Below are 27,757 nucleotides of genomic sequence, written 5' to 3'. Positions count from 1 at the left end.
CCTGGTCAACCATACAAGCAAGTCAATCCATACTATCGGTGACGAGACACTATTAAGTAAAGAGGCCTTCCACCTATATATACCTCAACCCAAGATGAATGATCTTTGTGGCCACCTTTTTACTCCCTTAAACCATTCTCCCTACTTCATCCAACTTCGGCTCTCCGCTTGTAACAAGTGAACCGACCTCTTCATCACCATCATGTATCAACAATTGTTGTCACAAAGCCTTCTAATAAAGTTAGAGCGCCTACGTTAAATGGTGAAAGCCTTGCGTTTCTATACCTGTAATTGAACCATTTTTCCCAATAACATTGATGCAGATGCTATTTTTGTTTCTAATTTGCGTATTCATTTTACTTGCAATGCAAATTCATGGTAAAATATTAGAATATAATAAAAATCCCCAAAGTTATTGAATATTCATGAAGCCAAACATCTAAAGCGTTATTGAATAGCACGAAACAATTCTCCAACTGTCTTCAAACCCACCGAGTAGAAAAAGCAGCAACTTTTCGCCATCATCACAAAACTGAAACAACAAGTTTCTAAGAATCTAGCACCAAGTATAGAGTGGATTTCACTTTTAAGTTAATGGACGAAATATCTTTAAAGAAAAGTAGATGAAAATAACCACAACCTTGTTAAATTAGAAGTTGCTCCTCAAGCTTCTTCAATGGGAGGATTCTGCAGAAAAATTCGATGGTTTTGAGAAGAATCATTACAATAGCTTCAGTCCACCAGTTACATCATCCACCATTTCAATAGGACCTGCAAATAACATTAAATGGAACCGAAGGTAGAATTTTTTATTTCTTTTTTTTGATAATTGGGGGAGGGAAATGTGGTTGTTTGGAATTGAACCCAAGCTGTCATGCCTACAACATAATGTTCTTACCAAGAATAGCCATCACTGTCCTCGAATCTGAAAATGAATATATTAAAAAAAAAGCCTTTAGAAAGCAAAAGCTATCGAAATCTTCACCTAAGAACTTAAATGCATTCATATGCTAGGAAAATAGAGAAATGAAGAACATAAATGCGTTTGTATGCTTGGGGTATAGAAAAATGGAAGAGATTTGATTTGCACTCAATGACTAAAACCAACGCAGATGTTTGAACCGAAGCCATAGTTCTGAAGCTTTTAGCTTCAGATACTAATTCAAACAATCAAGCAATTTATTATTTCTTTCTTTAACCTTGGGTCTCCACAACTTGACTTTTCAATACCAATGCTAATTCTAACAATAAGAATAACTCTTGAGGTTTAGCATTCATAGATGCACAAGCACCTTCATAGCAAGCATCAAAATGTTTCCATAGCTTGTCCTTCCTAACTTCCCCAATAGGATCAATAGTTTAAGATAATAATAGTTTATTTAACTGTTCTGAAAAAGTAGAAAAAAACAGATTTCATAACACCACCCAGTAAAGGTTACACAAACAACAATGATAGCAAAATATCCTAACCTAGAATTTTTTTTCCCTTTTTGGTACATATCCAATCTAGAATTTGATTCTTCTACATTTTCTCTTATTGATCCCTTACCATCTCTTATCAAACTCAACAGTTTCCCCCAATCTTTTCTATTTTTAGCTATATACTGCTAAAGCAATGAATTAACTAAGGGTTATAAAGGAGGCAGAAGAACAGAAAACGAGCCACAGAAAGCAAAGATGGAAGGCCCTACATAACTTGTTTTCATCTATACTATTATTTAAACCCCTTACTGAGTTGATGTCATTAGTCAACCGCTTACCAACTCTGTTAAGGGAAATCACGGAAATATCATTTGATAATTAAATTAAGTAATATTTATTTGGGGATACTTTAGTCTTTCTATTTTAACTAAAACAAATAAAAATAAAAATATGCATATGGTAAAATTTGAACCCACGCCAATGGATTGGTAAAACCTTAAATTTACCACTCAACCAAAGCTTCTTTTTTATACATTTTTATTTTAATATGCACACTTTATTATATCCATTAATTGTATATATTAATAATGTTGTTAATTCAGTTGCTCACAATCGATCACAATACCATGGTAAACAATTTTAGTGCATTTAGTATTGTTACTTTGATGTATTTATGTGTTTAAATTTCGTTTTACTCACAATTTAATCTTTTTTTATATTTTAATATTGTACATATTTCATGTGTTATTATGATTAATTACTTTCATATTTATTGTATGTTATTCTTAAACACGCATTTATGTTCTAAATCCGTGTTTTCCACAGACATACACGTTTGATAGAATTTCTAATATAGCTTACATTTGTAACCACAAGCCCAAGCTAAGAAAAGCTCTTAACTTTTGCAATTTATAAAAGAGAATAACTTATATTAAAATGATTCTAAAAACCTTGTTTTTTTTTTTAAAGAAAATAACAAGTAACTATTTAAGAATAAAATCAGCATAAATAATGAAATCAATACAGTTAAAATATATATACAGTAAAACTAGACCAATTGATTTTTTAATAATAATAATATCAGGGATTCTACAATCCTCTTAACAAACAGTAGTCAGTGAGAAAAAAGCTAAAAATCATCTTACCAAAGAATGCAAAATAATCATACCAATCCTAGATCAGATTTTTAGTTTTCATTGACCGAAAATAAATTAAAACCAAGTTTCCATTCTTTAAAAACACTTGCTGCAAAAAGAACATATACCCTCGTTTAGAAACTTTTCCCAAGCAGCAATAGACTAAACAATTAGTATTGAAGCAATATATCAATGTAAAAAGTAAAATAACAGCAATGATACCTTTGGATAAACCAAGCTTTGCCCTTAAAGCTTTTGGTTTTTTTAATCTATAAACCTAGCAAATTATCTAGTAAAGTTACCGCTATTTACTTATTAATTTCAAATTGTAATGTTAATTGGGTGTGGAAGTGTACACTATAATAATTTTATGCCTTTAAAAAAATGATAATGTGGCATTATTTTATTAGTGTCTAAAACCTCAGTTTTTTAGGATCATCCTAATATAAGTTAAGTGATGCTTTACAATTTAGCAAGCCCGGGATGACAGACGCTATGAAGTGAGAAATAAAATGAACTATGCCACTCACTTGGTGCAATCTGAGTTCTCCCTGCATCAATGGTGATATGTGTTGGTATGTTTAATGATTTTGCCCTCTCCTGAAAAGTTAAAATTCTGGTTAATAATGAAAAAACCATGTAAATGAAATACCAAGATACATTATCATAAATATTAAAGCTCTAAGGAGAAGGTATAAGAGCAAACAAATAGTAGATGTCATTCAAACTGGTGAATTGTTGACCATTTTTGGAGACAGGTTTGGCAACACCAGAGAGAAACATCAACAAGGTCCTAAGATTTATATCAAAGAACTATCAACAGCAAGGTTCATGAGTAAAACATTAAAATGTCTACACACAACATAGAGAAAGATGGATAATTCTAATAAGAGAGAAACACCATTTATAATATGAAAATGGAATACAGAATATCATTGGAGCAAGAAACTGACCACAAGTATATTTGAATATTCTTCTAAGAATCAACCTCTATTTTAACATTTCCCATCAAATCCACAAATCTAAAAGTTCAAGAAAGCTCTTTCACCACTGTTCTCTAAACAAGTAAAAACGGCCTCTATGACCCACAAAAGAAAAAATCATTAACTTATTTCTTCCATGCCATACTCAAAAAAGAAGTCATAAGTTTCACATTGCAATACTTTTTTTCTTTTATCTGAAACTATGGCTTTTTCTTCTGACCATAACTTTCTCTGTTGATAAATTGTTGATACAAATTCATTAAACAAGGTAGATGGTGTTTATAGTGGTGTATCCATAATATTTATCAGAATATGAAGCACAAGAACAATTCTTAAAACCACACTGACTTGCAAAACTAGCATATCTTCCTCGCCATCAATTTTCACAACCACCTTTGGTTGAGCACACATCTCCCACCTGCATATTAACAACACAAGAAAATGAAAGAGAGACATGGTCAGAGGCAGAATGATAAGCACAAAACTACAGTTTCAGTATTATAACGCCAGAAATGCTCTACCTGTTCAAAGCTTTTGGTGCTCGATGTAGGAGTTTTTTGTAAAGACCCAAAGTTGCATGACTAAACATTGAAAGGAAAAACAAAACCAGTTGGATTACAAACTGAACAAAAAGGGATTCACCAGAACAAACTTTGTCAAGAAAATATATGAAAATCAACCAAGAGGTTAACAAATCACATCAAACAACCACTTCTTTAACAGTATAAAAAATCAGTGACAGTAAATTTACACGAAATTCCTTATAAAAGATGGCAAAATGAGAAACCACCCAAGTAGCAGCATTTTGTTAAAAGATAGCAAGAAATGACTTGATGAGACTCAAATGTGTTTACCGAAACTGCATGGTTGCACATGAGGAACTTAATAGATGACCTTATCCAAGGGGTTAAATCTTGTTTTGAGGAAATCAAAATTCCAAATTGTTGCAAACAATTTCTTACAAAATGCTATGCCATGTCTTGATGAGATTCAAAATGTGTCACACCTAATACAGTGCAAAAGTTACAATAATTTATTGAGTATGATCTGCTCTAAGAACTCCTGCTTATCACACCCCAAGCATTATAATGACAATTTATCCAATAGCAGTCAGAGTTCTGTTTGGCAGTTGGTTTAACAATTTATCCAATAGCAGTCAGAGTTCTGTTTGGCAGTTGGTTTACTTTTACTCGGATGGATATTCATTATCAATACTAGGAATATGTATATCCCATCTAATCAACAAAATTATGAGTTAGGAAAGGACCCATCAACAATCATATAGTAATCCATTGCTTGACCTGTAAATCATATCTCAGCAGCAAAAAGTTGCATCTAGAAAAATAAGTGATAAAACTAGAAAAAACAAGGTTCACCTGCATTGGGCAGCAATTTTCCCTTTACCCATCTTAAGATCGTTTCTTACAACCAGTACCTGAAGAAAATAAAATAAAGACACAGTTGTTCATTGTCTACATTTTTACACTTAATAGTTTGCCATAACATACCAATGCCAATCACCAAGAGATGAGAAACAGTTCAATACCATTTTAAAATCCTCTAGAATGTCTGCCAACTTTTCAATTTCCAAGGGTTCTTTGATCTTCTTATTTACTTTAGAGATTGTAGTATCTTTAGCTCCTCTTGATGAGAGAAATAAACATGTAGGACGGTGCCTACCAATGCAGTACCCTAGTGCAAGGCAGCCCGCCCCAACTAGGATGGCACTCAACCATGACAAATCCACCATTTTAAAGTACAACGACAATTCCCCCTTTGTCCTAAAAGCCACAGCAAGCATCCACTTAAGACTCAAAGGAAATTAACATCGTGCTTAAACAGATTTCAGAAACCCACCTTGACGATTTTAATAGAATTACAATTATGTTACACATAAAATGAATGGAAAGAAAATAGAAACTAATAATCTTATTATTGGTAGTAGAAACTATACAAGTAAGCACTCAATAAGGGCTTATTGAGGCTCCATTTAGTTGATCATCTTGTAATCTGCTTTCCGCCTTTTCTATTGACATTCGGCTTCAATTAACATTGCTAAAATGTAGAAGTAAATGGTAAAAGGCGAAATGATAATTAATTAGAAAAGGAACAAACAACTAAAGTTTAATAATTATATTGTTCAATATGAAAGTTGAATTATGCATTTTCAAGTTCAAAAGAATTACATTTCTAATTTTTTTCCGTATCAAAACATTTATTTTCTCGGTGCTTCCAGAAGGAAGGAAAAGATAACTATAATGAAAATAAATCAAGTTAACAAAACTTTAGAAACTCTGAAGCCAATGCCAATATCAAACCAAAAACTTCAAATTTCTCAAATGTGATTGATCCAATTAAATTAAACACCCAAACACCTAATTTTCATTCAATCAGGTTTGTAACTGCAGAGGGTTCAGACCATTGACAATAACTAAATCTCTGAACTATCAAGTTTCAAACTTTATCCTAGACATTCATCAATGAAGCAAACATTTCCCAAATCACCAAAGAAATAATTAAAAGGAAACATCATCGAAGGCAAAGGTAACTGAAATTGCAAACAAAACTTAAAAGGAACAAGGAGAAAGAAAAAGAGAAACTATACCAATTAGGAACTTGGGTTAGAGTTGGATCGTGAAGTTATTGACCCTGGGTTAAATGGGAAAGTGGGTTTCTTTGGGGTTTTGTGTTTGGGTTCAAAGAAAAGGTTCAGGGAACAAAAAAAGAAAAGGCTGCGAGTAAGCCAAAAAAATGGGGAGAAAAAAGAGGAATAGAAGGTGGGTAAAGTGAATAGAAAACAGCAATAGAGCAGAGACAAGTAAGCAAAGCAAGAAGAGAGTGGGATCCTCCAAGTCAAGCGACTTGGCTCTATTTATTCATCCCATCAATGTAATTTATGATAAACTACTTTTTAGGTGATTAAAATATTAGTAATTTTATATTTTTATTATTTAACTCTAAAAAATTACAAAAATAATTATCAAATTATTTAAAAGTTTTCATTTAAATTATTAAATTATTCGAAAGCTTTTATTTAAATCACTAGATTGTTAAGTTTTTTTTTAAAGTTCAATTAGCGAGTTCTAAATGATAGCGAGTTCTAAATGATAATTTGATGATCGATACAGTGAATCAATACTCATCGATGATTAGAAGAACATATCTTAGATTCAATTCAATACGACAGTCAATATTAGAAATTGAAGAAGAAAATTATTTGAATTTTGGCTCGTAAAATAGTAAAGTTTATTTCACAAAAAATAAATAAATTGTAAAAGAAACGAGAACTTTCGATTATTGCAAGTATTGCAAATAGAAGAGGTCATGTAGCAGTGGTATAATTGTTTTATAAATGTTTTAATAATTTATCTAATGTCGGATAGATGAATCGGTGACTTAATTCATTAAACCACCATATAATTGTAAAAGAGTTACTAAAATTCTAGATTTTTTTTATTAGAATAATGTAAATGACATTTCATAATTTGTTTTTGAACTTATTTAACAAAATTGGTTAACACCCATAGTTGTTGAGTTATAGGAAATGTAAATTGCCGGTAAAGTTGATAGTTCTGAGTACGAGGGGAAGTGCTATTGAAGAAGAAGGGTGTCAAGGTTCGTTACATTAATCTCTCTATCTTTTTAATTTTATTTTAATTAATTTGGTTTAGACTTGATAAATTTTATTCAATTATTATATCAAACATAGAAAGAAAGATTGCTAACACCATATTTAATTTGCGTTAGCATAGATAATAAATTAATAAAAAGTGAACTGTAGGGTAAGTATCTCTAAAATAATATTCTTCTTATTTTAATATTTTAATTTTTTTAATAATTTAATTAAGATAATTATTTAAATTAATCATCATTAAAATTTTAGTTAATCTAGATCTAATACAGTATTTCTCACCGTCACATTTTAACTTTTGATTAAAATTATAGATTCCTCGTTCCTCTATTTCTCTTCCAGAAAAAAGAAAAATTCAAGCAAAGCTCATACTCTCAACCATTAATGCTAATCAATGACATCCAGACAAAAAAGTCTTGCAACGTGGAAGCTATCATCAAAACAACGATGATGTAAGCAGTGATGAAACAACCATTAACTCAAGCATGCAACGTGGAAACAACCATGACCATGCAACTAAAGAAGCAACAAGACAAATGAGACGTGGAAGCAGCCACATCCATTTGAAGCCGAATCCTTATCAGAAACACTGTTCGGGATTTAAAATACAATTGTATAGAGTTTTTAATCTCCTCTATAAATAGAGAGGAAATATCAATTGTATAGACATCTTGTACATTACCAAATAGCTTTCTCTTAGATAGTTTTCTTCTATAAACTTTTCCTTTTGTAATAAAGAGTCTATTTCTCTTGATTTTATCTTTGGTAAAAAGAGGGATTTCTGTTAATCCTCCTCTTATATCCTTAGCGACTGTGTTACCGCTAATTTTTTCTATATGTCTCTGAGTCCATATTTTAAACTTAGAGATCTTATATATTTCTTCTTTAGAAATATGATTTTTATTAATCTTTTCTATCATTTCATCAGAAAAGTCTTGATTTTATCTTTGGTAAAAAAAGGGAGTTCTGTTAATCCTCCTTTTGTATTCTTAGCGACTATGTTACCGCTAATTTTTTCTATATGTCTCTGAGTCCATATTTTAAACTTAGAGATCTTATATATTTCTTTTTTAGAAATATGATTTTTATTAATCTTTTCTATCATTTCATCAGAAAAGTCTTTTTCTTCTCCTATTAGATTACCTAATTTAATATCTTGTTTTTCAAAATTAGGAAATTTCTTCTAATTGATTATTAGAATTATTTCCTATATTAAACATAAATATATATATTATTCGTTATTATCAGAGTCTGTTTCTGATATTAATTCATATAATATTTCTTTAGGATTTATTTCCTTTTTAAAACATATTTCTAAATCTTGTTCTTCAAGAATTTTTTTTATCATTTTCCTAGCATTTTTTCCTTTATTAGGACAATTGCTAGCTATATGACCTTTTTCATCACATATGAAACATCTACAAATTTGTTTCTTTGGTTTAGAAGTTTTTCTTCTAACAACCTTTTGACTTTTACCAGAAAATTTTTTATTACCTGGATTCTATTTTCTTAATTTATATTTTTTACGCTTTTTGTAAGTATTAGGATATATTTGTTTACCTCCAAATCTCCACTCATTTTCTAGTATTTTAGTACAATACTTATTACTTAATTTATGTTTAACTTGTTTAGCAACTTTACTTTGCAAACAATATAAAGTTATTCTTTCTCTTGCAAAGTTTATCCTATTTCCTATAGAATCTAAATTTTCTATCGGAAGACCAGATGTTTTACTGTGCTTCTCTAAATAAGATATATATTTGTTTATACATATCTCATTCCAAGGTGGGGGTAATTTATGAAAATATTAGTTTTTCCAAAATTCTATATTTTCGTTTTTTAACTTTTGATACTCATGAAGAAATTTTTTAGAAAATTCTTCTAAATATCTAATATCTCATAATTTAATTTTTGAAAGGATATAACTGGATGTACTATCTTGATATTTTTTTATCAAAATATCCATAAAATTCTGTTTTTAGAATTAAGGTTAATCATTTTAAAAGATATTTAGGGGTTCCTATCTGATTGATTAATTGCACATTTTGTTCTTTACCTTTCTTAGACTCTTCTCATCGTCTAAGAAATTGTAGAACATCTCCTTGAAATGTTCCAACAAAGTAATTTAAGAATTTTCCTTTTGACTATGTGTTGTTGTTTACAACAATAGTCATTGATTGTGCCCAATCATCTATAGTTTTTTCATACCTAAAAATAGGAGTATTAGTCAAATCTAAATATATTCCTCCTTGAGCCACATTTCTTTTATTTAAGTCATCTATTCTTGGTTGAACAGGTTGACTAGATGTTTCTCCTACGTATTTAAGTTTAACATCATTTGTAGCTATATTTTCGGTTTTGTTACCAAAAATCCGAACTGTGTCTTTATCTATTTCAAAATCTTTATTTAAAGACCTAAGATAATCATTTGTTTGATTATCTGACTCTATTTTCCTTTTTCCATACAGATCGTTGGTTCAGTATTCATGGGTTCTGGAATTTCTATATTTTCATCTTCATATGAAGTGTTTTCTTCATCAGAATTATAAGTTGAGACTTTTATATCTTCATCCTACTCTGTTGAAGTTTTTTTTTCATCAGATTGTTTTTTAAATAATTTTGTGTTTTCAGAATTACTTGAACTACTACTATCTGTATCATCATATTTTAACATATAATGATAATTAAACATACTAAATAGATCTTTATGTTTTTCATAAAGTTATTCTATTAATTTTAAATATTCAACTCTTTTTAGTTGATCATTACTATTAGTAAATTTTTCTTTCCAATGTTCTATAAAAGTTTTATAGGACTGGAAATCATATTTTTTTTGTTTATCATATTTTTTACTGTTTTTTATGTTTTCTATAATTTTTTTAATATAGAGTATTTTCTTCTTCGGATAAAATTAAAATATTATCCTTACTCTAAACTTTCCCCTTCTCAGTTCTCATTGCAAGGGAAAGATTAAGCGAAAGGAAAAGAAAAAAGTTGATCTTTTTGTTTGGTTCGATTCTCTTAAGCCATTTCATTTTTGCATGTAGATGCTCTTTGGTAGCCTTAACTTGCCAATTCAACTCACTTCAAGCTAATAACCTCAACGAGTCCCCCGCCAATGATTTCCTCGACCAAATCCTCACATTCCCCAACTTCGTGCCTGTTGAGACTGCCTTAGCAGGGCCTGACAGTAGACTATCTAGAAACGTCGCGACGGCTGGAGTGCCAATGCTCTTGCAATTCAGTTCCGGCGGTGGCACTGGACACATCGGCGCAATCGGCAATGGTAGAGGCGGTGGGTTTAACGAACATGTTTTCCCATTGGGATTGAGCTTGAATCAAGTAAAAGGTGGGTTTTTGAAGCCCGAGGAAGCTTTCGGTAGCAGCAAGTGCTTCTGTGACAAGATCGTTAACGGCAAAGTTGCTTTCTGTTAAAAACCTAAGACAAAAAATGGTAATCATATTTATATGAACAATATGTATACCACATCCAAAACACCAAAAAAACACTCCTTTAAATCATAAATTAAGAAAAACTCATGTCATAGAATCATGAAAACAACTTATCCCGTTACTTTTACAAGGAAACAAACAAAAAATAGAAATCTTAAAAAATAATTTGAACTAATTATAGAAACATTTGTAGCTTTATTTAAAAGTAAAAGAACACCACATCAACAATCTGTTTAGTCAATTAATAGAATTTTTAACAATAACGACTAATTTGAATAATTATTTTAATTAGAGTAATTAAATTGACAAAAAAATTTAAATTAACCGAAATAGGAACAACCTAGAATAACTTACAATGTAATTTAATCCAATAAAAATGATTTAAAACAGTATAATTTGCATCGCAAACAATATATAATAGTATAACATTAAAAGAAAACATAACCCACCTTAGACACCCAATCTAAGGTTGCATATTTTATCCCTATTAATCTCTGCAATGTGGAGTATAAAATTCTTTCCAAGGTTTTGGTTAATATACTAAAAGGTATTATGAATCGAAATTAGACGCTATCAATCTTCTTTTGTTTGCTGGCGATTGCTTTCTATGTAATTTATCAAGCTTGTTAAAGCTATCCTAATGGAATTCTATAATTTATCAGGGATATGATAAAATTTTGATAAGTTGGAACTCTTCTTGAGCTAATCCACAAACAAAATGAAATAAGATGGTTCAGTGGGATCTTAGGATTGATAAAGTATTTGGGGGTAAATTTTTAGCATATCAATAAAAACGAAGTTTTCTTCCAAGTCATCTTTGATAACCTAGCACTCTAGAAGGCTGAATGTCTGTCGCAAGGAGGAAGACTCACATTTATCAAGTCAGCGCTTGCAGCCTTACCCCTCTACATGTTCTCTTTTGGTGGGGGCATGAGGTTGGTGAAAACAAACTTCACCTACGTAGATGGGAGAAATTGTGTAGACCTATACGAGAGGGTGGATTGGATATTGAGCATACAAAGTTTGATGAATGAAGTTCTATCGTTAAAACGAATAAGGAGAAACTACAACTAAGACTTTAATGGCAAAGTGTTGCAAGAATCAAGATCTTACGACCATAGAAACAAGACCTTTTGATTCTAGAGTTTAACAAGGAAGGATGCCTGTAATTTAGGAAAATACTTTTAGATATGGGGAGGTTCGAATTGCGAGCTGGAAACAATACATAATGCTACAATCATATGAAATCTTATTTGACAATCACATAAATTTTGCAAGAATCAAGATCTTACTACCATAGAAACAAGACCTTTTGATTCCAGAGTTTGGTAAGGAAAGATGTCTATAATTTAAGAAAAGACATTTAGATATGAAGAGGCTTAAATTGCGAGCTGGAAACAATACATAATGCCACAATCACATGGGCATCTTATTTGACAATCACACAAATTTCTCTTCAAAAACTATTTAGGAGACACGAGATGAAAGATCCATTAGAAATACTTACTTCTCCTCCTTTGGTGGAGAGAATAAAATGGTTAAGGGCCAGTTCTTCATTGCTTAAAAAAACACTTTTGACTCCAAAAGCACTTTTGAAAGAAAAGCTGTGAAGAACAAACTGTTTTTGGCTGAAATTTTTAGCTTTTCAAAAATGTTTTTCAAAAGTACTCCTGAAAAAGAGCTGAAAAGGAGAAGCTAAAAATTTTAGCTTTTCCTCTCCCAAAAGTACTTTTGGTGCTTAATTATTTTTTCAACCCTCCAATAACATAGATTTTTTTTCTTGGTACTTAATTACAATTGTATTAAAATCATTAATTAAAAATAAAAAATATTTTTTAAAATACTAATTTCAAATATTTAAAGATTATATTTAAATATTTAAAATTTAGTTTATATATTCTAATTAAATTTTATAAATAATTAATATTTATTGTTTAAAAATATTTACAATTTATATTTTATATATTAAAATATTAACTCAAAAACACTTTTCCACAATAATTTTCAAAAACACTTTTTACATATTATGCACTATGGGATCATAAATTCTATGACAAGAATACCCATAACTAGCTTGATAAGAAGTGGAAGGTTATATGGCAACTTAAGTTGCCTTTGAAGCTCATTATAATTTTGTAAAAGATTTGTCATAATTTCCTCTTTATGAGGAATGAGCTTCTGAAGGGATCGAGTTTCTATCCACTTTGCAATGATTGTGATGAATCATTGGAACACCTCTTCATACGATGGAAATACCATGTCTTTAAGGATTCAAATGTTCAATCTTGATCCATTGAAGGAATAGATATTTTGATGGCTAAAGCAAGAGAGTTCTAAACAAACTTTACTTGCACACTTTAGGGTATATGGAAAGCTAAAAAACTGGTTTGAGACTTTACGACTGACTAACAATTGAGTCTTCTTAATATGAATGCAAACTGTAGGTTAGAGGTAGAAGATGCCAACTAATATTCAAGTTGGCAAACTCTCCTCATAATGTTGGAGCAAGGAGAAGCAGCTGATGTTGATATCTCTTTCTATTCACTGCAATTTTTTTTTTGTGAAAATTGTGGTAGCAAAAATATGGTATGGTGTCGCTTTTCGACCAAATGGCAAGAACCTTGTTATATGCGCAATATTTATTTTTATTCCACAAAACCCAAAAATCTGGCCAAAGACTGAAACTCCAAGGAATGTTAGAAAACTCAACATTACCCAGTCGCTACGCTTCGACGTCTTCTTTGATTTGATATCTCAACTGAGTACGAAAGCTAAAATTTTTCTTTGTCATTTACTTAATCGCATCAATTTTGGGTCACCAAGAATTGTAATTTTCCTATGTTTTATTTTTGGATTTTGAATTTGAAGCTTTGGGGTGTTTAAAGGATTTAAAAAAAAAAAACTTCTTATGCATCTATTTTCGTATATTAAGTTTTAACTGCTGCTAAATTAGGAGAATTTATATTTACTTTTAATTAATCGACTTGTTTGCTTTATAATTAGGTATATGTTGGTTTATTTTGTTTAATCAGCAAATTGTTCATTTTTGGAAATTTGAAGTTAATATGTTGGTAATGTGGGTTATATGTGGAGCTTTGGAATTTAGGGATTTTGGGTTTGAAGAATTTTGATGCTATTGAAATTTGTTGAGGTAAATTTTTAGATTTGCATTTCTGGGTATACAATTGGGAAGAAGTTGAAAGAAGCTAACCCAGATGTTTTTTTATTCTTCTAATTAACAATGACGAGCAAATCATCGATATGTTTGTTTTCTTCTTTTTCCATTGAAGAAATTTGATGGATTCATTTAGCCATTTATTTCTTGTTTGAGATTGATTGAACATATCGTCGTGTTGCTTTTTTGAAGGCTTGGTGAAAATGGACAAAAATTTGATGGATAAAGTTAGTGCCTTTGGTGAACGCCTCAAAGTTGAAGGAGCTGAGGTGGGTAGAAAGGTGAGTGCTGGCATGAGTTCAATGAGCTTCAAGATGAAGGAGCTCTTCCAAGGCCCTAACCCAGCTGATCAACTTGTCGAGGATGCCACCTCTGAGGCCCTTGATGAGCCTGATTGGGCCGTGAATCTTGATATTTGTGACATGATAAACCATGAAAGAGTTAACAGTGTAGATTTAATCCGTGGCATAAAGCGGAGGTTAATGTTGAAGAGCCCTAGGGTTCAATACTTGTCATTGGTGTTGCTGGAAACTTGTGTCAAGAACTGTGACAAGGCATTTTCGGAGGTGGCAGCGGAGAGGGTTCTTGATGAGATGGTTAATCTAATTGATGACCCTCAGACTGTTGTTAATAATCGGAACAAAGCTTTGATGCTTATTGAAGCGTGGGGAGAGTCAACCAGTGAGCTCCGCTATTTGCCTATTTACGAGGAAACTTACAAGGTAACGGCATCAAGTTTTTATGCGGTTTCCTGTGTTGTTTTTCTGATTGAAATCATGTAACTTTAGCAATAACAGTTTTTGAAATTTTTTCTTTGGTTGCTGTTACAGCTTAGATTTGTTGTTAATTTAGCCTACAATTCTTCATTAAACCATGGAACCAGAATTTTTCTATGAAAAAGAGCTCATAAAATCAATTTAGAAAGTCCTTGAATAGCTTTCTCCATTACTTGAATTCTTGACTAGAACCTTTTTGAGTAGGGTCTCTTCAACACCTATTTTTTGTGCTTTGCATTGCTGTGGGATTTAATATGCATGCCAAGGAAGCAATGGAAATATTTCTACAAAAGAGAAACACCTATCTTTTGGCTTGTAGATTGATGTTGAGTTTTTTCTTGAATGATCCTTTTCTCTTGTGTAGAGATTAAAATCAAAGGGTATTTGCTTTCCGGGTCGTGATAATGAGAGTTTGGCACCTATTTTTACCCCTAGTCATTCAATTTCTGCACCAGAAGTGGATGTTAGTCTTGCACATCAGTTTCAACATGACATGCAGCTTCAGCACGATATTCCTGTCCAAAGCTTTACAGCTGAACAAACTAAGGAAGCATTTGATGTGGCAAGAAACAGCATTCAGCTTCTTTCAACTGTGCTATCCTCATCACCCCAACGAGATGCTCTCAAGGTATTATTGTCTTTTTTTTAATCACTTCTTAGTTTCTAAGTTCGTATAAGATTACCCATAAAGTAAGCTTTCTTCTATGCTGCCAAGGAAGAGGCCTTAAAAATCTGAGCATTTGCAGAATGAATCTTTAATCTGTTTTGTCTATCAATTCCTTAGATAAACAATATTTAGTTTTCTGCTACATGCACAAAAGATCATATTGTTTGTCACAAAATTGATTTCTGTTCCATTTTTAAGGAAGAAAACTTTCTTTCTAGGGCTTTTAGATACTCTATATTATCCGTTTATAATCTTCATTGCACTTGAAGGGTTATACTCTAAAGGTTGAAGTGAATGTCTGAGACTTGATGCTTTGTCATCATTGAGTTAAACTTATTCAACCTTTTTGCAAACTACTGATTGTGATTTAACTCGGACTTATTTTTTGAGATCTTTGTCACTAGAAACAGACAGATAGCAATTGCATAATATCCTGGAATTTTATTCGGTGTTAGACTTGTAACATCAACATGATGCCCCAAATGGTTATTTAGTTGTTATTGAGGTAGAAGCATTATCTGTATTGTTCTGAATCTCTAAGTTACTGGTGCAGCTCGTCTATACCTTTTAAATTTTGAAGGTGCTGCTACCATATGCAAATTTAGCCTTCTAAGATGAAGTGTGTTTTTGCTTTTTTTTCATTTTATTCACATTGGTAGAATCATATGAATGAGCCTCTTTGTTTGGTAGGTGAAATGATTTTGCTTTTTGCTTTTTGTAGTGTATTTTTATTTTCCTCTTTATTTAGGGCTGAAAGCTGGTCATCTCCCAATAATATATATTTACTTTGTTGCAGGATGACTTAACAACTACTCTTGTCCAACAATGTCGTCAATCCCAGTCCACTGTTCTAAGAATCATCGAGACTGCTGGAAATAATGAGGCCCTCCTTTTTGAAGCTTTAAATGTCAATGATGATCTCCAGAAAGCTCTCTCAATGTATGAAGAGTTGAGGAAGCCATCGGTTGTTCCTCATGAACCCGAACCCACTATGATTCCTGTGGCCGTTGAGCCTGACGATTTACCCCTCAATACAAAACATGATGCCTTGATTAGAAAACCAGCAGGTACACGACATGGGAGTTATGGGGGAAGCAGCGACGACATGATGGATGATCTCGATGAAATGATTTTCGGAAAGAAAGGTGGGGATTCATCTGAAGGAGGGCAGGATTCAAAGAATCAGCAAGCACCAATAGATGATCTAATCACGTTATGAGTGTTACTCATAACACTACAAATATCCCATTATTTAGGACACAAAGGCCCATGCCAGGCCATTGTAGGCATTGAACGACAAGTTTGAATGAAAAACCTTTTTTTTTTCACATACAACATTGATTATTGGTGCAAAACGATGTGTAAGTAATTCATGACTGGATTCATTATTTGAAGAGTAAACAATAATACATCATTCATGGGAGGATTGGTACGGACTTAATATATCTGTATGTTATGGCTCTCATGTTCCTTTGGTTTGATCACTTGATAAACATAATACAAATACATCAACATTTTAATATATAAAAATTCATATAAACTTCCTAAAATAATAATAATTCATATAAACTATTAATAATGATTTATTTTTTATGGATATACTAAAATTTAGTGCTTTAAACATAACCCCAAAAAAAAAAATTTCCTTCCTTCTGTATTGTTTAATAGGTTTGTACCGTAATAAAAAATTCATAGGCTTACTCTTGAAGATCAAGTTAGGATGAACCAAAACTCGAAAAAAGTTACAAATGTTAAAATTTGAACACATGCCATTAAAATCTATAAAATCTTTTTTTACCACTTCGACAAAAGTTTTATTTTAATATTTTTTATACATTTTAATTTTATTATATAGGCGGTTTCACTCACACTTTTTTATCTGTATTGATAATGTTGTTAATTGAGTTGGTATTACAAGTCAATTTGATATCAACTGAAGAACCAGGATAAACAATTAAAGTGCATTTAATATTCTTAACCTAATGTATTTGTCTATTTAAATTTTATTTTACTCACAATTGAAACTAAATTTTTATTTTAATTCCGTACCTATTACATATGTATTGTTATTACTCTTACTAGATACATGCCTACACTTTGTTGCAGGCATGCTATCTAATTTGTAATGAGCTTTAAAAATTAAAAAAATTGAATAAAATAATTTAGACGTTTAATATGAAATGACATGTATATGAACAAATTTGTTAAACTTAAAAAAGTTATTAATATGTCAACATTTTTATTAAATATAATATATATTGAATATGATGATGATTATTGACAAAAAAAAATTTAAAACGAAAAAAAACCAACACGAAGATATGACATGGAAAAATGTAAGTTATTGTAATAGTTTTTACTTTGCCAAGTTCATGTATTAATATTTTTTATACCATGCTTATATTTGTTTTTTTTTGTGGGTTTAGAATATTATAAACATATTGTTAATAATTTAGGGTCCGTTTGATTTATGGTAAAATATTTTCCGTAAAATGATTTCTGGAAAATGTTTTACTTTTCTGTAAAATGATTTACTGGAAAATATTTTCTGGTGTTTGGTTGAATCTGTGTAAAATATTTTTTGCTGTTTGACAAATTTCCTGAAAATATTTTCCGGAAAAGTTATTTTTTACATATATTAATATATATTAATAAATTTTTATATTTTAAATTGCTTTTACATATATTGCAATGATTTATTTATAATAATACTCAATTATTAAGCTACAATATTGATAGTTATAAATTGAAAAAAAATTATCCACAATGAGTACTAGTAATAATATTGATAATTATAAATTGCTTCGAAACCACAATGAGTACTAGAAATAATATTATCCAAATACATAATTAGTAGTACACCACATAGTAACAACATTGTCCAAGTGCATAATATTACACCACATAAATGTATCAATATCTTCAACCCTGAGAAAATTTTTGAAGCCAAATTTTTTTATGCTTCTTACTTTTAACTAAAAAAACTTTGGCCTCTGATTCATGACTTCCTAGATAATCAAACACAGAACACAAGAAGTCATCATCAAATCCTTCTTCTTCCATCGACATCACTTGTTCGTAAAGCTGTGATGTCTTATCGACAGTAAATTGTTCCAAAGCATTAGCAATTTTGCCAAGTTGTTCACCCACAAATTTAATTTGTTCATCAACAAGACTTTCTTGACCACTTTTTCTTTTACGTTTGGATGTGCCAAATGAAGATACATTTGTTCTTACCTCTTCAACCTCTTCATTGTCGCAGTCTACAGGCATTGAATCTTCATTACCATCATCCAAATCTATGTCAGCAAATGTTCTGGCAAAACTCCCTGTTGCCATATCTTTGCCAACAACCACAGCCATTTCATCATAATGATCAATGCTTTTATTCAAAAATGGTTCATACTTCTTGTGTGCCTGTTGGATATTATACACAATTAGAATAACAAGTAAAAAACAATTGAAATATACTTAACATATATATACATATATTACCATCACTGTTGCATTGTATGTTGCTCTATCACATGTGATCATGTTATCATCCCATCCAAAACCACTTTCACCTCGAATTTTGCATATAATCTGCCACTGGTTTTTTACTGTCCTCAAATTATTTTCCACGTGCTTCGCATCGCATTGGACCTGGAATCTTTCAGAAATGGCATCGGCAACTCGATTAATAGAAACTGATTTGAAAGTATTAGAAGACTTATTTCCTTTTCGAGCCTCCTCTGCTAGAATTTCAAGGAAAACATGTTCCATCGGTTTTGTCCACCTGAATTGCTTGGAGGTCCCTTCTTTGTTGCCCTTACCCATTCTACATTAAATAATTGTCATTGTCAATAATTTCAATATCCAACAAGCTTAAAACATAATAATCAATTCAATATCCAACAATGTTAAAACATAATCAATATCTAACAAATTCAAGACATATATCAAAATCCAACAATCTAAAATTTCAATATCATTATCCAACCAACATTTACAAAAAAAAAATATACTAAAACATACATAACATAGAAACAATAACCCTAAGCCCTAAATCTACCTAATATTTCTAGCCATATATTCAGTCTACATATTTTGTGCAATCTCATCTCTCTTAGCAGACCATTCTCTTGCTTCTTGTCTTTCTTCTCGCTCCGTGAGAGTTTGTATTATCGAATCAAACTCAGACTCCTCGTATAATCCTTGATTAAGTAAATCACTAGGATCAACTCCCATTATATGATTATGAATGATACAACAAGCCAAAACTATATCTACTTGAGTTTGAAAATTCCAAAATGGTTAAGCATCTAATACACGAAACCGTTTCTTCAAAATCCCAAAAACACGTTCAACAGTGATCCGTAATGATGAATGTCGAAGATTAAAGAGTTCCTCTGCATTTTCAGGCCCTTCAACACCAAACTCTTTTAAATGATATCGGACACCACGATATGTGGTAATACATCCAATTCAGATGCCATATCCAGCATCAGCAAGATAATATTTACCTACAATTTTACAATACGTAATTAATACTGATAAACTATGAGCTTACTGGAACTATTTGTGATAAATATTACCTTCCGGAATTCTTAATCCTCTTGGGCGTGAAAGTGCATCACTTAAAATACGAGAATCATGTGCACTACCTTCCCAACCAGCTAGAACATAGGCAAATTTCAAATCAAATGTAATGGCAGCCAATATATTTTGTGTCGTCCCCCCTTTACAGCTACGAAATCTTCCTTGCATGCTAGGTAGAGCGGATGCACGAATATGAGTTCCATCTAATGCTCCAATACAATCTTTAAAATAAGGATAAAACCTTGGATTGTTTCTAATTTCACTAGGAGTTGACTCATCAGGTAATCTAATAACTAGTCTATACAATTTCAAAATAGCTCTCAATACAACCCTAAAGTAATGGTGAACTGTCTGAATTGATCTATAATATCTAGATCCAATCACTCGAAACCTTACATTATGACCAATTATATGTAAAAAAATAACTACTTGCTCCCTAATATCGACAGATTTAGACGATTGTAACAAATTATTCGTACTAAGAATATCACATAAATTAAAAAAGGCGATCGGTCTCATCCTTATCATATCAATGCAATGCTGGTCACCACTATATAAAATACTATTAATATAGTTTTCTCTTTCATAATCTTGATTCACACGAGAGCGAGAAGCAATTTCCTTCCTAGTTTCTAATTTTTTTAATCCAAAGAGCCCCAAAAGCTAAAACTGAAGCCACGACTCCGGCAATTGCCATTTGATGTTGATTACGATCCATCTACACAAAATAATGCCACACAAATATATGATCACTACTACAAAAGATGCAAGATTTTCATAAGATCACATAAAGTTACCATGACTAAAAAAATGCATACATACATATCAAGCTAATTATAATTGCCTAATAATAATTTTTTGAAAGTAGCACTTAAAATATATTGATCATAGTTAATACAATACTTCAATTGGTGCAAGATTTTGTTATATATTATTAGGTTATCTTTCATGTAAAAATATAAAATATTTTTATTATTTAAGTTACCATGACTTAAAATATATTGATCATGTATTTATAAAGAGTTTTAAATTATAATATGTTTCATGTATTTAAAGAGTTTTAAATATATTGATCATGTATTAAAGTTACCATGACTTAAAATATCTTTCATGTATTTGTTATATATTGATCATAGTTAATAATATGTTTTTATAAAGTTACCATGACTTAAAATATATTGATCATGTTTTTATAAATGTTGATGCCTCTTTTTTTTAAATATAAAAGAGTTTTAAATTATAATTGCTATCAAGTGTGTTTTCTTTTTTTATTTCAATATAAACAAAAAAAATTTTGACAATGTTATAAAAAAATTTTATTTCTATTTTTTATAATTTTTTAAATTAAAAATTGATTACTTTTTATAAAAAATAAATAATGTTTAAGTGCACTGCTACAATTGCTATATATACAGTTAAAATTTCAGACATAATTAACAAAAATATCAGTCCCTAAAATGCCTATATAGATGAGTTATTACTAGCTTCCTGATTTCTTAAATCAAAATCTACTTGAAAAGTTAAAAACAAATTTGATTTTGGTTCATCTGTCATTTGCAAAAGTTTTGAGACTCTCCCATTTCTAACTTCATCTTTTCTTTAATTTTGAGTCTTTGAACTGTGAAAAAAATGGTGGGGTGCATGAATTATTTCCCTCCTATTCATACTGTATATTCACTACAATCTCTTTCATGCAAATCGATATCAATGTGTAATATTTAAACAATATTTCCTTATATTTTAAAGAAAAAAACATAATTCCTCGCCATAAACTCTATATTTCTACATATATTTAAATCTATAACATCTACCATCAACCAAATATAACAGCTCATCACTGTCATTTCCCAAATAATACGTAAACAAATTACAGACAAAATGTAAATCAATAATAAACCATACCCAAACACATTCAACAACCATTTAATTCACTTGAACCGAATTATAACAACCACAAATGCATATTTTACCAAATCGTAAATCAAGCACACCACAAATCTCTTATGAAAATATCGACCAAGGCCACCAACAAGAGTAAGAATGCTGAGGTAGAGGCTAGGACAGCAACAACTATACAGCTGAAGGTCAAGCATAGAAAGAAATTAGAACCGTTAGGAGCAAAAAAAAAATAGAAGCTAAGACAACATCAGTCTTGCTATCATCAATAAGTCTGGTTCGTTCAAACCCAAAACCTAAATAAACATAATCAAAATCCCTGCCTGCTACTGCTTAATGTAATAGAAAGTAAAGAGATTGTAGGGGGTTTCGTTTTCATCTACAAAGAATTGGGATCTAGCTTAGGCATTTTGTTTTCCCGTTAATTTTTGGTAGCAGCTGGTGCCGAGTTTTGAACTGCATGTTTATTATTTGCCGAAATAACCGAATTGAACTGCATCAGTTCGATTAGGTTTATTCTTTAATGTTTAAATGAAGCAATCTTTCTTTAATTCTTGCTTTTCAAGTCAAGAAGAACAGAAAGTCATAATTTAGAGGTTGCTTGAAACCAGGTATACAGGCTAACCAAAACCAGTCAATTTCATCAGCAGTCAAAAGGTTTGCCTAATTTTTGGTGACTTGGGTTTTCTTCATGGCCTAATTTCCATCTAATCAATAGACATTTTTCTTTACTCTGAAAATGATGATCTAAGCTTATATACCTATAACTAATATTTCATGTCCTAAACAAATTTAGATGTGGGCTTTTTCAACCAGCCACGATTTTGATACCAATTTTAATCATTTTAGTAAATAGTTCAGAGCTAACACCAATAGTAGCGAAAAGATAGGCAAAATGCTCATCCTAATTACTCAAGCAGTCCAAAGAAAAAACAAAAACAACAGTTTAATATCAGAAACAGGTCAAAACCAACAATGTAGCACAAACAATCCAACAAAAACAACCAATAACAGTTTAACTACACATGCAGTTCAAAAAACCAAATACTGGCACTTTACAAGTATTCCAAATACAAAAACAACAACTAGCAACAGTTTATTATTTACCAAAAATACGAAAATTTGCAGGATCAGACATTACTGATCTGTATATTTATTATTTACCTTGCATTACCCAATTTCGTGCATAAAAACCTAAAACCCTTTTACAACTGAACAATGCATAACATAGAAACAGAAAATACAAACCCAGCAAGTCTTTTTCGACATTGAAAATAAAACCATAAAAAATCAAATAATGTCTACAATAATAAGGTTACCTGAAATTTCCCACAAATCTGACGGAAATTGGAGTGGAGATAGCAAAAATAAATGGTGGTCGGAGAGAACGTTTAGATCTGTAACTGAATCAGTCGGAGAAGAGGGAACCGAGGAAATGAAAGAAAACTGCGATAATCTGCCACTGGGAACCAAGGAAATGAAGGAATGAAGGAGTTCTTGTGGGGGATTAGTGGAAAATCAGTCGACAGATCTTGTGGGGGTGTGGAAATGGAAGGAAATGAAGGAATGAAGGTATTAGAAGGCTGGAGAGAAAACAGAAAATGTCTTACCGAAATGAAAGGCGTAAGACATTTTCCCCAAATTTGTAATAGGTTTTCCCGTGCTGCGGAATTGGTTTTACAAAAGGAAAATATTTTCCTGCTATCAAACACTGGAAAATGTGTAAAACCAATTCCGGAATTGGTTTTCCCCTATCAAACACAGCCTTATTTTATATAGAAATTGTTGTGTTTTTTAATACTTGTCATATTTATGTTTTTTTTTTGGATAAGTAAGTAGTATTATCTAAGAAGCAAAAAAAAAAAACATGTTACATCCAACAGTACAGAACAATCAAACTGTAATTGTACAATAAAAACCTAATAAAACTCAAGAAACACAATAGATTACAACAACCAAAATCAGAAGCCTATCCTATACATTCCTCAAACTTCATTCTAAACATAATCGATTATTGATAGGGTTTGAATCAATGGGACATCTACTACTAAGACGAAACCGCACAACATCTTTAACTTTCTCCAACAAAACTTTAACAGAATTAGAAGAATTCTCAAATAGCCTATTATTCCTTTCACACCAAATAAAGTACACAACTGCATTCCATACCAACTTGAGCAGGCAGAGAAAGAACGACTTACTTTTCAAACAAGAAGTTGCCCAGTTAAATTCTTGAAGCCACATACCAATAGACCTCTTGATGCTACACAAACCCAGAACAAGTTGCCACAAGCCTCGAGAGTAGGCACACTCAAAGAAAATATGGTTTTGAGACTCAGAAGAATAAGAGCACAATAGACAACAACGATCAGAAACCATACCATGACTAAACAATCTGTCACGAGTGGAAAGTGTATTTAAGATTGTCATCCAAGCAAATGTAGAGTGTTTAGACACATGAAGAAGGAACCAAAGGAGTTTATACTAAGTGACCTTAGCAGCTTTAACCTAAAGGTCCTCCCAAAGCTTATGAGTTGACACTGCTGTCCCAATCGGAAAGCTTCTGGAAGAACTAACTACAACATCCTTAAGCTTAAAAAATCTTCTCCAATTCCAGCTACTAGTTGAATTGGCAGTAACAGACCAATAGGAACCACATTTTAAAACATATTTTTTGACCCAAACAACCCATAAGGAGCCTTCAGAAGTAAGCAAGGCTCAAAAGCAACCCATCCAACAAGCTTCTTCAAGCCAAGCCTTCCCTCAGACTTTGGCAAACATAAGATATCCCATTTGACTCTAGCACCAGATGCAGAAAAGCTACTACCTTTCCATAAGAACCTAGAGCACAATTGGTCCACTTGTTGAAGAACAACCTTTGGCAATAAGAATTGTCTACTCCAATAGGCTTACACACTAAACAACACTGCCTTTATCAATTGAAATCTGTTAGCATAACTGAGATGCATAGGAGACTATTGAAGAATTTTAGCCTTAATCTTCTCTACAAGTGGCTTACAATCAACACAAGAGAGCCTCCTAGAGATCAAGGGAACTCCAAGATAACAAATAGGGAGAGTTTCAGACTTAAAACCAATAATATTCAAAATGTGAAACATTTCCTCATTAGATACCCTTGCACAAAAAAAAACCTCACTCTTGGAGGCATTAAGCTAAAGACCAGAAATAGAGTAGGATTCATCTAGAAGGCACCTTACCCTCACAACAAAGTCCATACATCCTTTCACAAAAATTAAAAGATCATTTGCAAAAGACAAATGAGTAAGTTTAACTTTGCTACATTTAGGGTGAAACTTGAAGATACCATAGCTAGCAGCAATCTCCAATAGCCTAGACAACATTCCCATTGCAATAACAAAAAGGAAAGGGGAAAGAGGATCTCCTTGCCGCAATCCATTTGCCCCCTTAAAGTAGCCCACCAAACTGCCATTGAGTGAAATAGAAAAGTGAAGTGAAGTGATGCATGCCTCAATCCAATTCTTAAAAGTTTCTGGGAATTTCAAAGCCTTCAAAATCGAGAGAAGAAATCACTAATTGACTGAATCAAATGCCTTTTGCAAGTCAATCTTGAGGGCACAATGAGGTATTATGTTCTTTCTACCATAACCCCTCACTAACTCATGAGCCAAAAGGGTGTTGTCAACTATACTTCTACCTCTTGTAAAATGGCAGACTGGCTCGGAGAGATAATTTCAAGAAAAAAATAAAGTCAATTAGCCAGGATCTTAGATATACCTTTATAAATTGTATTACAGCACGAAATTGGCCTAAATTTCTTAACATGGGTAGGCTAGACACATTTGGGAACAAAGGCAATAGCAGTGGTATTAAGAGCAGGGAGCATCTTAAAGTTGAGAAAAAAATAACGAACTGCTACAAGGACATCTAGCCTAACAATACTCTAGAAAGACCTAAACTTAGTTGTAAAGCCATCAGAGCCAGGGGATTAGTCATTCCCCTGACTGAAAAAAAGTTGTAATTTCTTCATCAATAATAGGTTTGACAATTTCCTGTTACGCATGATCAGGCAAAGGTTGTTGCAGAAGCTTAGACAAAACTTGATCAGGACATGAAACAAAAGGATCAACCTCACCCAACAAGCCCTTGAAATAAACCACAACCTCAACAGACAGTTGAGTAAAGGAAGTGAGTTAATTGCCTTCAGCATCCTATAAATCCCAATTGGTAAACTTGTTCTGTTTGATTGGGACAACTGCATGAAAAAACCTAGGGCTTGTTGGAAAAAACCCGGTTTGAAAAAATTTTATTGTGCAGCAAAAAATTAAAAATTTTAAAACGACCCGGTTTGTGATATTTATAGCAATAAACCTTAATCAAATTTGTACCTATGTTTTTGGATAAGCTGATTATTGATGTTTTCCAGCTTTCAACCAAATGATCTTCTCCGTTATTCTCGTACCATGAATTGATTCGAGTGTGGGCTCGAACCAATTGAATTAAAACACAGAACTATAAAAAGTTTTCTTTTTGGGGTGAATACAAAATTCTCTCTTATTTAATAGAAACCAGTAAAATTATTTTTCTAAAAAATATGTTTATAAGTTTAAAATAAATTCTCTTTATTTTTCGGTAAAATAACAGTATCTCAAAAGTTATGTAAATAGCTCTACCGATGTCATCTATTTATAAGAAAAGAAGGTAGAACTCTTGTATAGTTGTAGAGGTTTTTTTAAAATAGAAGAACAACATTCTACTTAGAGCAGGACTGGGGTGAATGACTCACATTTGTATTTCTACTAGGGTTGTCGCCCCTTCATGTTATATGAGGGGTTTTGGGCCTCTTTCATATCGGGTCTAATTACGAGTACTTCTTGGGCCTTTTTGACCTAGTACTCTGTAATATGATCCAACCAGATTTAGTTTTTTTATTTCCCAAAATAAACTTTAATATCTACATATTAAATAATTTTCCCACCCTAATTTTACCCTAATAAAATTTTGACGATTTTACACTCAATAAAATTTTGACAAAATTCGTTCAATATGTCACAACTCAATATGTTCACTATGAACAAATGATTTATTTTCATTTTCAAGCTTCAAAATAGCCAAAAACATAAACTCATTATTCTATCATTTTTTAAGTAATCTTATATAAGATTGCAAGTTTCCATTTCCATTTTCGTTTTCATTTCTAGTTTTAGAAACCTGTATTCATTTTCAAATAATTTCATTTCTCCATTTAAAAGAAAACCATATTCATTCCTAAATGTTTCCCATTTCTCTTTTTCTATTCATTCTCTTCATTTCTATTCAAATACAACATTCATTTCTGGTTTCAACGAGCTATTGGAGGGACTGATTGGACATTTATGGTTAAGGCTTAAATGATTTATAATTAAGTTCCAGCTTTTTGCCTATTAATTATAAACTTATTTAGTCACGAAGTCATTTCACTATAGTACCGTGACTGAGCTCTCCTTAACGACATACCATTACGAAAGCAACTACTCAGTGCTCGTCTAATGACCTTGTCATAATTGTGTTACCCTCATAGGATATTCTTGATCTATTTGGGATAATATCTATTCTCTCAATATGATTCTATTTTATCTCGTGTTAACCATTATATCTTCCTTTATGAAAAGTCAATCACTATCAAATATTGATCAAGTCATCCACCACAAAAACGGACGACCCGTGGCCACGTTTACTTTTCGTTAACCATGTAATGTCAATGAAAGGATATCACTTACCCATGTTTTGGGTTATGAATTCCACTATTGTGAATGAGCTACATACTATAGAAGTCGTATTGTAACACCCCTAACCCGTAACTATCGTCGAAATAGGATTACGAAGTGTTATCGTAAAATCGCAACTAAAAACATTCAATTCCCAAGCATTTCATATTTCATAGAAATTTCATTCAAACACATGCATATTGTCCCTTATTCGAGCCCTTAAGGTCTAAGAAACACATTAGAAATGATTCGGGACTAATTCGGAAACATTTGGAACCTTAAGGAAAAAGATAAAATTTTTCACACTCTAG

At 31.6% G+C, this 27,757-nt stretch overlaps 3 protein-coding genes across 10 annotated transcripts; 2 read left to right on the top strand and 1 right to left on the bottom strand.

The window, feature by feature from the left end:
- Positions 1-372: 372 nt before the first annotated feature.
- On the bottom strand, positions 373-6,392 carry LOC107950552 (peptidyl-tRNA hydrolase 2, mitochondrial). 5 transcript variants are annotated; one of them, XR_005911143.1, is made up of 9 exons: positions 6,147-6,392; positions 5,088-5,315; positions 4,918-4,976; positions 4,063-4,122; positions 3,890-3,959; positions 3,089-3,158; positions 899-925; positions 641-771; positions 373-532 (listed from the first exon to the last, which is right to left on the bottom strand). XR_005911143.1 is itself a non-coding variant. In XM_041089717.1 (8 exons), the coding sequence occupies exons 2-8, from the start codon at positions 5,289-5,291 to the stop codon at positions 722-724; spliced, it is 540 nt and encodes a 179-aa protein (XP_040945651.1). In that variant the 5' UTR covers positions 5,292-5,315; positions 6,147-6,392; the 3' UTR covers positions 373-721. The 5 variants fall into 5 exon arrangements, 2 of the variants coding, with proteins under 2 accessions (XP_040945651.1, XP_016740921.1); XR_001698100.2 differs by having other exon boundaries at positions 373-556; positions 5,088-5,322; positions 6,147-6,391; XR_001698099.2 differs by having other exon boundaries at positions 5,088-5,322; positions 6,147-6,391.
- On the top strand, positions 6,293-10,607 carry LOC107950025 (transcription factor UNE12-like). The gene is made up of 2 exons (XM_041089851.1): positions 6,293-6,318; positions 10,220-10,607. The coding sequence occupies exons 1-2, from the start codon at positions 6,293-6,295 to the stop codon at positions 10,605-10,607; spliced, it is 414 nt and encodes a 137-aa protein (XP_040945785.1).
- Positions 10,608-12,736: 2,129 nt separating this feature from the next.
- On the top strand, positions 12,737-16,684 carry LOC107950553 (TOM1-like protein 1). Of its 4 annotated transcripts, none has more exons than XM_016885433.2 (4): positions 12,737-13,387; positions 13,993-14,522; positions 14,941-15,204; positions 16,040-16,684. In XM_016885433.2, exons 1-4 carry the CDS (start codon positions 13,147-13,149, stop codon positions 16,460-16,462), a joined length of 1,458 nt encoding a protein of 485 aa, XP_016740922.1. In that variant the 5' UTR covers positions 12,737-13,146; the 3' UTR covers positions 16,463-16,684. The 4 variants fall into 4 exon arrangements, with proteins under 4 accessions (XP_016740922.1, XP_040945650.1, XP_016740924.1 ...); XM_041089716.1 differs by lacking the exon at positions 12,737-13,387 and adding an exon at positions 13,435-13,452; XM_016885435.2 differs by lacking the exon at positions 12,737-13,387 and adding an exon at positions 13,635-13,776.
- Positions 16,685-27,757: the final 11,073 nt, after the last annotated feature.

The sequence above is a fragment of the Gossypium hirsutum genome, chromosome D03 (genome assembly GCF_007990345.1).
Source record: "Gossypium hirsutum isolate 1008001.06 chromosome D03, Gossypium_hirsutum_v2.1, whole genome shotgun sequence".
Taxonomy (NCBI): Eukaryota; Viridiplantae; Streptophyta; class Magnoliopsida; order Malvales; family Malvaceae; genus Gossypium; species Gossypium hirsutum.
This window is presented reverse-complemented; position numbering and strand designations above follow the sequence as displayed.

What these genes read in the sequence shown, in the direction of transcription:
- LOC107950553 (XM_016885433.2), top strand. Translation starts at nt 13,147, where the DNA reads ATGTTGATATCTCTTTCTATTCACTGCAATTTTTTTTTTGTGAAAATT. An exon ending in TGATTTGATATCTCAACTGA is followed by an intron (nt 13,388 to 13,992) that starts GTACGAAAGCTA and finishes GCTTTTTTGAAG; the next exon opens with GCTTGGTGAAAATGGACAAA. An exon ending in CCCAACGAGATGCTCTCAAG is followed by an intron (nt 15,205 to 16,039) that starts GTATTATTGTCT and finishes ACTTTGTTGCAG; the next exon opens with GATGACTTAACAACTACTCT.
- LOC107950552 (XM_041089717.1), bottom strand. Translation starts at nt 5,291, where the DNA reads ATGGTGGATTTGTCATGGTTGAGTGCCATCCTAGTTGGGGCGGGCTGC. An exon ending in GCACCAAAAGCTTTGAACAG is followed by an intron (nt 3,960 to 4,062) that starts GTAGAGCATTTC and finishes GTTAATATGCAG; the next exon opens with GTGGGAGATGTGTGCTCAAC. An exon ending in GACAGTGATGGCTATTCTTG is followed by an intron (nt 772 to 898) that starts GTAAGAACATTA and finishes TGTTATTTGCAG; the next exon opens with GTCCTATTGAAATGGTGGAT.
- LOC107950025 (XM_041089851.1), top strand. Translation starts at nt 6,293, where the DNA reads ATGGGGAGAAAAAAGAGGAATAGAAG. An exon ending in AGAAAAAAGAGGAATAGAAG is followed by an intron (nt 6,319 to 10,219) that starts GTGGGTAAAGTG and finishes TTTTGCATGTAG; the next exon opens with ATGCTCTTTGGTAGCCTTAA.